Consider the following 12,752-nt stretch of genomic DNA (forward strand, 5'->3'; position numbering starts at 1 on the left):
GGCCTCACCTTGTGCTGGCGTGAGACTAGTTTCATCTTCATGGTGGAGAGCGGCTTCAAACCTTGCATCTTTAGGAAATGAACACCGTTTGCTCTCCACCGCCTGACTGAAAGTTTCCCGCTACTCTCGAGCATTCATTGATGAAGAAATGGGTTGTTTAGGGATCTTTGGGCCATCTTTATTTGGCTCCATTAATTGCAGGGGTATTAAATGACTTCAAGGGCCTCCCAGCAAGGCCAGGGAACCCTTGCACGCAGTAGCGTACTGCAACCAGCGGCACTACGGGTTTCATGCCCTAGTTGCAAAGCGCTCCTTCCTCCTTCCAAATTACCTCCTTTTATTATTATTTTTTAAATAAATATATATATTTATTAAAAATATTAATATACTAATCTTATAATAAAATAATATAAAGTAAAACATAATAACAAGAATATATTAAAAATAATTTATTAATCAAAAAGATTAAATGAATAAAGAACTACAACCAGCTGGAGCTCGGAGGCTCGGAGCCATCCACAACCTATGAACAGAATTGCATTCGCCTCTCAAAAAAGAATTATTTGGTTAATTTACGTCAATGTCTTGCAGGAGCGCGAGGTAGGATCCCACACTGCTGGGAGGAGGAACGTGCGGGCATTGAGGCCATGGGCGTTGTAACTGGCGCCTGTCGTCTCGTCCACCAACAGTTGACCGGCGTAGCCGGGATAAGCCCCGCTTCCGTACATGCCCGGACACGCTGACACTGCCTCCAATGGAGAGGCGGCGTCTCCCTGGAAGTATCCCGACCTAAACGGATTTGTCACTGCTCCGGCAACGGTAGCCGCAATGTTGATGATCATACCGTCAATTCCCACATCCCCATTTGGCGGCAGCAGAGGAGGGCTCTGAGGGCCGTAAATTGGCTGATGAAATGGCCACGCGCACTGCCCCGGGCACTGCGTTGCTGAGTTTCCCACCCACGCAAACGCGTATTCGTTGTCTGTTTTGTCGCTTCCATGGAATCCGCAAGAGCTTCTGCAGAAGTCCTCCACCATGACATCCTCAGATGTCAGCACCAAATAAAACTCCACCTCGCCCTTGCTTTTTTTCTTTGAAGGCGGCGGCAGAGCACTAGACTGGATAGCACTCTTCACCAGCACAGCAATATCAGTTCTTTTCAAGGACTTTCCCATAGAATAAACTTCGTCCAGCTTCTGCTTCCCCAAACTTGGATTTAGGGTTTGAGCAGGGTTTGACTGGGAAGGGGCAGAGCCTCTGTAGGCCTCTGTTGTTTTCCACCAGGTGGAGACAGAGGGAGAGCCCTCTTTACCATTTCCCGCTCCCAGTGACTGCACAAAATCGGCCACAATGGCACGCTGGGCGGAAGTGAAACTGCCATACCAAATGAGATGAAGATTGAGAATGGGTTTTGTGGTAAGCAGAGGGCCATTGTGGTATTGCAGGACAAGAGGCTCTTCTTGTACCAGAGCAGAGAGCTTTCTCCACTGAGCAAGAGGCCGAGCTGCGGCATCCACTGTGGACAATGCCGCCATACATACTAGCACTAAACTCATCAGAATCCTCTGAGACCCTAAAACAGCCATTTTTAGCGGGATTTATTTGCAGGGGAAAAGAAATTTGATAGATTCAATGTATAATGATCAAGTACGAAGTGGTAGTGTGGGAACAAGCAGGAGGAGGATGGGGTTTAAATAGGAAGAGAGAGCGAAGTGACAACTGGATGAAAACGATTGAGAAGGGAGGTAATACCAAATTTGCAATGGGGTTTCGTGGCAAATTCCATCGTTAACGTGGCAGGCTTACCCAAAAGATGGGGTGTGTTCTCTGTGGATGCTATGCATTGGGCGTGTATGGATAAAAATATCACAGCACAGTTTCTGCGTCTTTATGCGCATAGTAGTATTTATTTATTTCGTTGGGTAGTCAAAGCTATAGGATAACGTAACAAACTATTAAAAGCTGGCGGAAAATTTGCTGTCGTTGAGGAAGCGGCAATTTTGTCAGTTTGGTTTTTAATTAAGATAAAGTTCTGTCAATGTCCGTAAAATGTAATTTGAAAGCCAAATATAAAGCACGTCAAACGACGTTTCAAAGACAGGTTGAATTCTTTGTGGCGGCAAGAAAGCAGACACGTGAACTACAAAAGCATATGTAATGAGAGAGGCTCTTTCTCATCTTAGCAAATTCATCTCCGACACTTCATTTGTAAATCGAAGATATACAAGGGTTTTGGGCATAAATGGTTGTTTTTTCGTTTTTTTTTGGTGTTTAAAGGCAGTGAAGGGTTCTAATGGTTGTAATAGTTAATTTTGTATATTTTAAGTTTTTAAATGGTATATTAGATTTTGATGATTTTTTTTGTTTTTCTGCATGTAATTTAAGAATGTAGAGTTATTGCTTTGATTTTTGGATAGTTATAATACATGTGAAAGATTCGTTATTGTGTGTAAAGGTCAAAATGTGGTAGTTTCAAGGTGACGTCTCATACATATTCTATTGCCTTATTGATCGTCACTTTTATCACTTTGTTCTTTGCAATTTATAGTTAAAAGAAAAATAAAGTTTCATTGAACTTAGTCTAGGTTAAACTAATAACACACAACACATGTTCAACCACACCCCCTTCCCCTCCCTCCTCTATTCCAATGAGCTCCCTCCCGGGTCTAAAATTTGGAACAACTTTGTTAAGAACATGAAACTTCTCAAGCAGGGTCTAAAGTGGCAAATTGGAAGTGGTGAGAAAATTAGATTTTGGCAGGACAACTGGATTGGTGATAGACCCCTTGCCTCCTCCAGGTTCAGTTGTCTCGTGATCCCTCTGAAGGATTCGATTGGCTCCTTTGTGATCAACTACATCTCTCCCTCCCGCTGCTGGTTAAGGCTTGCTGATAGTCAAGGAAATACCCCCCAATGGATACATCTAGCTGAAGAGTCGCAATCCCTTCTTAAGGGGATCAGGATCCCCTGTTTCACCCACACTGATAAACTTGTTTCGATCGTGAATCTCTCAGGGTTAAATTGGCCTACAATCTCTTGGTTGCCTCCTTCAACAACTGTAGCAGTTGGAAAGAAGTTTGGAACTCTCAGCTCATCCCTAAAATTAACTTCTTCTAGTGGACGACCCTTCACGGGAAGGTCCTTACTATTGATAATCTGAAGAGGAGGGGATTTATGCTTGCCAACAAATGTGTTATGTGTAATTGTGCGGAGGAAAGCATAAATCACCTCTTTATCCATTGCCCCTTCGCTTCTAGGGTTTGGCACAAAGTTCTTCAGAAATTCAATTTGGCTTAGACATTCTTGGAAGACTTGCAACAGTTTATCAGCAACTGGAAGCGCCCTTCTGCTCACCCGCCAGTCACTCTGTTTTGGAGACCCATTCCTCCCCATGTCTGTTGGCATATCTGGAAGGAAAGAAATAATAGGATTTCCCGTGACACTAGCAGCTCGGTTGACAGGGTGACTGACTTAGCCAAGAATTACCTCAGGGAGAACGCCATCATCAGCAAGTGGAGAACCCCGAAAGCCATCCCTATGGCTCTGGATCGGAGGTGGATTAAAACTTGGATTTAAAAAAGATGGAGAGGCTCAATACAATATGGTCATCACTCCCCCTTGGCTCAAGCTCAATTTTGATGGTGTTGCTCGTAGTGGTTCAGCGGTAGGGGGAGGAATTATCAGGGACAGCCTGGGCAACCTGGTTTTGGCATATGCATGAAATTTTGACTCTGTTTCGAGAAACATGGCGGAAGCCCTTGCTCTTTTTGGGGGGCTTAAGCTGGCCCTTGGCACCAATATCAAAAGACTGATCATTGAAGGGGACTCTAAACAGATTATTGAGGCCACTAAAGGCACTTCAAGGATCTGCTGAAGAATCAAAAATGTCATCAAGGACATCTGGTCCATGATTGTTTGGCTGGAAGAATTTCAAATTCAACATATCTACAGAGAGGGGAATGGGGTGGTGGACTCACTGGCTGTGACAAGACTGGAGATAAAAGGAATGAGGTGCTGGAGGCACCTAGATTCTCTCACTGACAAGCAGAAGGACCTTATTGGGAACAAACAAATCCCCTCTATCCATCAATGAAGTGCCACATCCCTTTAATCAATAGGTTTCTTTGGGCCGACTGCTATGCTACGCTGCTGGAAAGAATTTCAAATTCAAATTGGGTGAGCTTTACCCTACTGGCTTCTAGTGGTCCCCACCTTCTCTACCAAATGTTGACTTGGCTAGCCACCTATTTCTGCATCGTCGATGAGTTGGAGTGCCAACTCTTGATAATTAATCACAGCAAGGACCCTAATTATTACAATAAATGGAACCTTAGAACTCGCCATAATGATGATCTTTGCAAGTTGGCGGAGATCTCAAGAGGAGTCCCTTCACATGCTTCCCGGAGCTGGCGGACACAGGCCTTGGGAAACAACACCAAAAATCATTATTACACCTTGCACATTATTTTGGCTAATTACTGTTTGTTTTCTCTTAACTTTAGCTCTGGTTTTCTTCTTTGCATTTTTCTTTTCAGGCTTGTGCTGTATCTCAACTTCACTCTAGAGGAAGCTAGCATGGGAGGGGATTTAGTCCGGGTTGAACCGAACATAATTGACGACTATTTTCGCAATGAACTGTGCATCTGGATGTATGCTAAGGAAGGAGGAATCATCCCATTCATGGAAGTCATGAAGGGATTCAATGAAAACCTCTCCATGCAATTTGTCAAGGATAGGAGGGTGGTCATGGAGGACATTTCGTTTGAAATCAATGAAGAAGTTATGGCCCAGGCTACGGGTCTCTCCACTAAAGGCAGGAAATGGAAGAAAATTAGCAGGGTTGCGGACGAAAACAACATGAACCACTTCTTCAAAAAGGGAGAGGAACCGACCAGAATGCGTGGGGATTTCAACAGGAAATGTTTACCCTACTTGTGGGATCAGATTTACAAAATCATAATGAAATACTTCACCCTTGAGGGAATGTATGGTGTGTTCTACTATTATCACATCCCGCTACTAAACCACTTTCGCAACCATGACACCATTTCTTTTCCTTTTTTCTATTGCATGCTCTTGATTCTAATATCAAAGATGTCTGCAATCATATAAGCCAAGAGGGTAATTTTACCATCCTCCACCAGGGGCTGATGTTTAGGCTTTACAACTTTCATAAGACCCTTTGCCCCCCTAAACCTATCTCGGTTCAACCCACCCCCTCCATTTTGGGTCCCCCTGAAGGCTCTAAAAAAGGCCCCAAAAAGTCTTCGAAAAAGTCGATGACTCCTTGTCAATCCCCTGACCAAGGCCCCCCCTACATCCTTAAAATTTGGGAAAAAAATAAAAGCAACCCTTCTGCTGTGAAACCCACCTCCAAGAAATCCAGAAAGGAGCCCAAAATCCTCCTTGTTGAGTCTGATGTTGAGGAGGATATCACCCCGTGCAGATCCCATAGAAACAAATCCAGGATGACGCAAATGGTTATGAGAAAGCATTATGTCGACAAAGAAGAGGAGGATTATGAGAAAGCGGAAAGTGAGAAGGGGGAGGAGGATCTGGAGGCCACAGAGGGCTCAGATTCCTCCAATTTAGGCACGAATGTCCTTGAATTGGAGACCATCAAGGAGGATATCAAAAACACCTCCCCTCATTCTAACACTTCCTTGCCCCACACCTCTAAGGGGGATGGTAGACACTCTGATGGCGGGAAGACTGTTGTTGATGAAGGGGAGAAGGAAGATGCGATGTAGTGTTCGGGTTGCAGTGCTATCTCTGAAGATCTAAATGGTGTTAAGAAAAATCTAGAGCACCTGGAGTCCTATGTCAACAAGATTGGGAAATTCGTTGTCAAAGTGATGCACTCGTCAACTACCTCTTTGTGCTTTCTCCACTAGGATAAGGCTGATCCGGAAGGGTTGGGAAGTGACACCACTAAGGAACTGTTTCAGTTCCTGGCTGATGACTGGACATGGCTTATGCTCTCTAAGCACACGGGTGCTGATAATTAGGTTGTATGGTTGGTTTCCTTCCTTTTTGCTTTAGTTTTTGTCGTTGGAACGCATGTTTCCATGGTAATATTGTTACTTTTAACTGTTGTTATAGTATCGACATTATGATGGTTTACTGTTGTTTATGTCACTTGTTGGACGAGATTGGTTTCAATCTCGGGTTATCCAATAGCGACAGGCAGTTTTTGTTTTTGTAAACTAGAGTAGGGATTGGCTGACTGCCGCATGTGCTGGTAATGGGTTTTTCTGTTTCTTTCGGGTCAACCCCCAGTTTTGGCTGCTTTATAATAAAAAACACACAACACATAAGTACAATTAACATAGACTAACTTTTTATGATGAAATTTGAAGGTACATGTTTTTTAAATATTATAATAATTAAATAAAAAATGACTATATTATAACTCCTTGATTGAAGATGAATACAATTGGTATCACACTAAATTTGAATGTCCTGAGATAAGGGGATGATTATGATAGTTTTTAATTTGTCTCTAGAATATTCTATCCTATTAGAGTTGATTCTATGATCATAGAAATAGCTTAAATATATGAAAATGATTTAGTAATATATGCAATCCTACTCTCTATTTCTTTTAAGTTGATTCTACTTATTTTACCACCTCTAATATTTTAGAATTTAGAGAATTCCATTAGTTTTGGAAGGAGACGTGTTTATAGGTCAATCCAAAAAAATCTTAAGCAAATGATCAAAGACACCACTCTTTAGATGCATAAATGTTCTTAAGACAAACATGCAAGTAAAACATGAGGAGATTCTTGGATGATTAAAATAAATCTAGTAAATTCCTCTAAATAATAAGACATGGCAATAAATCATGTGATTGTGTTTAGTTATCCCTTGGAGAGAAATGAATGGGTGGGAGTAGGCCAAAATTTGAAATTTGAAATTTCAAATATGAGACTACAAGATTGACCCCATGACTATATAATTGACTTGAGACATAAAAGACATCAAATTAAAGGAGATAATAAGGTGACAAAACAATAAGGTTATGCACTAATGTAACAACTACTATGACCACTTAATAAAATATGAAATCAATATATAATCAAACATAATAGTTATTTAAAGTCAAAGAGTTAAACACTTTGGTCAAATTATTTTACAAATATATAACTAATTCTACAATCATCACAATTAGTGTAAAATGTATTTACAATATTTTGGCATGAACTATAAAAATAAAATTATTTAAATTATTTAATTTTAATTGAACCTTTATTGAACCCTATATGTAATTAAATTGTAACCCTGACTTTGGTACCTAATTAATTCACCACTAATTGAGCCTTGATTGTAACCCTAAATAAACCCTAATCCTATATCTAATCCTAATAGAAACCTAACCTTACTTTAATTGAACAACAACTTTGATCTTTAATTAAATTGCAAGGCTATATAAACCCTAACCCTAATCCTAAGTATAACCCTAGCCTTAACTCTAATTGAACCCTATCCCTAAATTTAAACCTAACTTATACACTATTTATAACTTTACCATAACCATAACCATAACCCTATTTCTAAAACTAACAATAATTGTAATTGTACCTAGGTCTAGGCCTAACTATTTTTTTTACTATAACCTAACACTAATCATAAATTTAAATTGAACAATAATAGGAAACCTAACCCTTACTAAATACTAACCCTAATTAAAGTTTGATTCTAACCCTAAGTTACACCTTAACTCTAACCCTAACCAAAAAGTAATCCTAATTGAACTATAATTGTAACCATAATTAAATCCTAACCCTAACCCTAACCCTAACCCTAATCATTACCTAACCTTGATATAACCCTTACCCTAATTTAACCCTAACTTTAAAGTAACTTTAATTGAACTCAAAATTTTTTAATCCTAACTCTTATCCAAACCCTAATTGAATTTTAATTCTAACCCTAATCAAACCCTAAGCCTTATCTTAGTCTAATTATTCCTTCATTGAACCCTAATCCTAATTGAACTTTAACACTAACTCTGAATCCTCAATAAATCATAACCCTGATTAAACCTCAAATCTAACCCTAATAGAACCCTTATTGAAAACACCTCTAATTGAACTGTAATCTTAACCCTTAACCAAACCTTTATTGATCATCAACCCTAACCCCAACCATATCCCAAATTGAACCCTAAACCTAAACCTAATCCTTATCCTTACTAAATTCTAACCCTAAACCTAACATTAACATTATTTCAAGCACCAAAATTTACACTAATTGTAGCTCTAACCCTAACCTTAACCCCAATCCTAAAACCAACACTAATTCTAATTCTAATTGTAACCCTAACCCCAAGTCAACACTAACTCTAATTTAATTCTAAATAATCCCTAGTTAAATCTTAATCCTGCTTGTAATCACATAATAACTATTATAAATTATTTAATTAATATTAGTTGTTGATTTTCCCAGGTTTTATTGGATGTATTTTAATGTATATATCTGATTCAATCTGATACTTGCATTCTTGGAATTCTATATGTTCTCAAATTGAATAACATTATACTATATATATTCCTTTGGAGAGGCATGTCCTTGAACGGACATGTCTCTCCTTTAATTATAATAATTTAATCAATATTATAATGTTTCATCAATCAGTTATTAATTTAGAATAATATAATAAATTAATATTGAATATTAAATTTTATATGATTAATAATAACATAATAATATAACATAATAATATATTATTATTAATCAACATATATTATATGTATTCTAAATGATCATTTGACTAAAGCTACAAACATTAACACTCCCTCTTAGCTAGGGAAGATAAAATCAATGCAAATGCATTAAGTCTAGATTAATTATGGAATAGAGAAAATATTATCTCACTATGATATCAGGAAGTATGGTATAAACAAGAATATCAAGGCACATGATATTCACCATAACTCAAAAATATCATCTCATGATATTGGGAGTATTTGCATCAACCATATGATGCTCATCACAGGGGACCATAGTCTCAAGGTGTGAATTTACCTCCGTCGACGATTCTATTCACAAGCTCTTGCATGGATTGCCTCTGTCGGTGATTCTATCCACAAGCTCTTATGTGGATTGCCTCAGTCAACGATTCTATCCATAAGCTCTCACGTGGATTGCCTCAGTTGGCGATTCTATCCATGAGCTCTCACGTGGATTGCCTCAGTCGGCGATTCTATCCACAAGCTCTTAAGTGGATTGCCTCAGTCGATGATTCTATCCACAAGCTCTTACGTGGATTGCCTCAGTCGGCAATTCTATCCACGAGCTCTCATGTAGATTGCCTATGTCGGTGATTCTATCCACAAGCTCAAGTTATTGTAAGATCATCACCTTCCAATAACCTCAAAAATACAAGTGGAAATCATTTGGAAGTCGTCACTTCCTTATGATTTACACAGGGCCCATAAGGCATTAAATGATTTCATTAGTATAATAATCAATTGAATCAAGTTTTACCTCATAAGTGTTTCACCTCCAATATTGAAAATCCCTCTCAATCACTATGATCGAAATTGTCACAAGTTGATTGAACCATTTGCTCCCTCTGAAGCTCAAGTTCTTGTATCAACCTCTTGTCCTCTTTTGAAATGTCAGACTCCCTCTGCATCTGGTCTCAATCATCAATTCGTTTATAAGCATCAATTTATTTCTCCCTTTAATTCAATTTTATTATGCTTTCATCCTGAAGGTATGTCAGAGAGAGATTACAAATAACTCATAAACTAAATTATCTCGAACAGAAATACCAATGATAGAAGAATACAAGATTTTACTAGCCAATATTATAGCATAAATTACAAACTCAATAATTCATGTGCCTTAATAAAACATGGAATACTTATCTTAAGTTTAAAACATTTCCTTTCATAAGGTGAGCCCATATAAGAAATATCACGCATGAATCATCTCTCATCATAATTCCCTTTGAATGATGTATAACATTTTCATAATTTTGATCAACACTATCATTATGATCTGCCACACACAGTCGTTAATAACTTTTGTAATTTACAACATTTATCCAATCTCTTCGGTGAGATGTTAGAAAATCTAATTACAAACATTTCCTCCAAGTTATAGCCAGATCCAATGGTTAAAACAAAAGTTATGACATTTTTCCCAAAACTACTAACCCTAGGTAGGGTTTCAAGTGACCTGCACCAAAGTCGTCATATCTTGCACAAAAATGAATCAAATTTGATGAGATAAACATATTTGAACACTCGAAAAATAGATCTTTCCATCCATATATTATAGTCCTCATTTTGAGTCCAACCAAGGGCCGTACAATGGCATATTTCAGACTGAAAATTCTAAATTTTTTTTTGAATTCTCCAACCCTCTCCAACCTCCAAATTAAACTTCACAGGCCTGAGCTTTGATACCATGTTGATTTTCCCAGGTTTTATTGGATGTATTTTAATGTATATATCTGATTCAATCTGATACTTGCATTCTTGGAATTCTATATGTTCTCAAATTGAATAACATTATACTATATATATTCCTTTGGAGAGGCATGTCCTCGAACGAACATGTCTCTCCTTTAATTATAATAATTTAATCAATATTATAATGTTTCATCAATCAATTATTAATTTTAGAATAATATAATAGATTAATATTGAATATTAAATTTTATATGATTAATAATAATATAATAATATAACATAATAATATATTATTATTAATCAACATATATTATATGTATTCTAAATGATCATTCGACTGAAGCTACAAACATTAACATTAGTTGCCAACTTTTAATTTTTTTTAATAAACTATAAATTACAAGTTTTTTTATTATATATGCAAATTTTAGTCACGTGTTTAAATGATCAATAATTCATTAACTTAAATTTTATAATTTATGTAAATGATTAAATATTAATTATAAAATATTTAGTATTTTTTACTTATAAATTATTAAATATTTATTATAATTAATAAGACATATCTAATAAATTATAAATATATAATAATCGAAATATATTATTCTATTTATTCTTCATCTACCAATGTTACTAGCATACAAATCAAATAAAAATTTCTATAGTGATATCAATCATCATAATTTATATTTATTTACTAAAGACATGTATGTTAGTTTTAATGGTGTAGGGTCCTCTAGCGGTATAGGAGTTGATCAATATGGCTTCGTAGCGGAGCACATAAATAACCATATGATATTCAACTTATGAAAAAATAACCATATTGATTTTCTCTTATCTAGCTTAGTCATCTTATAATGGATAATGGACTATGATTCCAAATATTGATGAAAAAAATGAATAATGTAGTCAAATTATAAAATAATCTATCATGGACTATGGAAACTTTATGCATTTAATTGATATTCAACTCATCACCAACAAAGTGTTCCTTAAATCTAAAAAGTAACAAATCATGTGATGCCAAATCACTCCACCAATAAAACATGATTTAATGGACAACTATCCTTCTTGTTTTTGAGTCAATTTTAGACACCTTGTCAAAAAGCAACTATAAAGCTAAACCAAATAAATAATAAATAAATTAAAAAATAATAAAAATAATTTAAAATACCCATACAAAATTATGAGAAAAAAAAATGTTAAAATGCCCTACTACAAAATCCTCTCCCCTGTAATATTCACCACACCACACCACACAACTGAACATCATTTGTGACTATCCAGCCACCTAAAAAGTAAATTTTAAAGAAGAGTTGTCACCTTGATATGATTTGTTTTTTTAGGTGACTGGAAAGACACTATTATTTCGCTTTACGCCAGCTAAGGGTTTGCTGTCACAGCTGGCAAATTACTCGGTATCGGGAACTGACCGGGAGAAGCTCTGATTACTGGGACGATACCGGATGTGATGGTAAACATAAAAGAGTACGTGGCCAAACATGCAAAACCGTCAAACAAGAAGTAGGTCAAGTTTGATTATGGGGACCATGGCCACCATTCAACAAATGCAGCAGGATCTCACTCATACCAACGCCCAAGAAATCGCCCCACCTGGGTTCGCCCACTCATTTCAGTGGTATGATCCACACCGCCATTACCCACCAATCATATTCAACAGAAAAGCTAATGGCAACAGAGACGAGGAACATGTTTTAAATGCGTTGTGCGACATCTAAAATGTTGATGATTACTTTAGTGGATGACCATTAGGTACTCTCTGTTTTACACTTTCAATTAGGGACTTCAAAAAGTATGCTGTAAACAGAATCTTAAAAAAAAAAGTGGAATGATCACAACCCCACTGTTACGTTATAATTTTGTTTACTCGTTTTAAAACATAAAATCAAATCTTTTATTGGACAATAAGGTGATGCTCAATTTAAAATTGAAGCAAAACCAGAATTTGTAATCAAGGCAGGGGCAACAATACAAGTTGCATAAGCCGCGGTATTTGTCTGCTAAAGAGAGTGCAGGTAATTAATGTTAAATGCAAGCGAGAGACTTGAAAACAATTCTTAGCTTTTTCCCAATACACCGTTAGCTTTTCTTAAAGCTTGAGTAGGGAGGCGGCGGGATGCCGACAAGTGGGCGAACAATTTTAAATACGTGTAGCGTGTTTGTTGGAGACTTCTCGAAGAAGCGTCTAAGGTCCAATAATACAATTCCACGCGGAGCGTGTTCTAGAAGCAATGTGGAAGCTTCCAAACTAAATAGAACAAGGGTTTACCGTCAAAGCCCCTATATAAGATCAAATCCTTAACA

The 12,752-nt window shown here is 37.2% G+C and overlaps 1 protein-coding gene across 1 annotated transcript; it reads right to left on the reverse strand.

The window, feature by feature from the left end:
- Nucleotides 1-436: 436 nt before the first annotated feature.
- Nucleotides 437-1,677, reverse strand: LOC131063921 (protein EXORDIUM-like 2). Its single transcript, XM_057997894.2, has one exon. It carries the CDS (start codon nucleotides 1,584-1,586, stop codon nucleotides 573-575), a length of 1,014 nt encoding a protein of 337 aa, XP_057853877.2. The 5' UTR covers nucleotides 1,587-1,677; the 3' UTR covers nucleotides 437-572.
- Between the last annotated feature and the right edge of the window lie 11,075 nt (nucleotides 1,678-12,752).

The sequence above is a fragment of the Cryptomeria japonica genome, chromosome 11 (assembly GCF_030272615.1).
Source record: "Cryptomeria japonica chromosome 11, Sugi_1.0, whole genome shotgun sequence".
NCBI classification, from domain to species: domain Eukaryota; kingdom Viridiplantae; phylum Streptophyta; class Pinopsida; order Cupressales; family Cupressaceae; genus Cryptomeria; species Cryptomeria japonica.

What these genes read in the sequence shown, in the direction of transcription:
- LOC131063921 (XM_057997894.2), bottom strand. Translation starts at nt 1,586, where the DNA reads ATGGCTGTTTTAGGGTCTCAGAGGATTCTGATGAGTTTAGTGCTAGTA.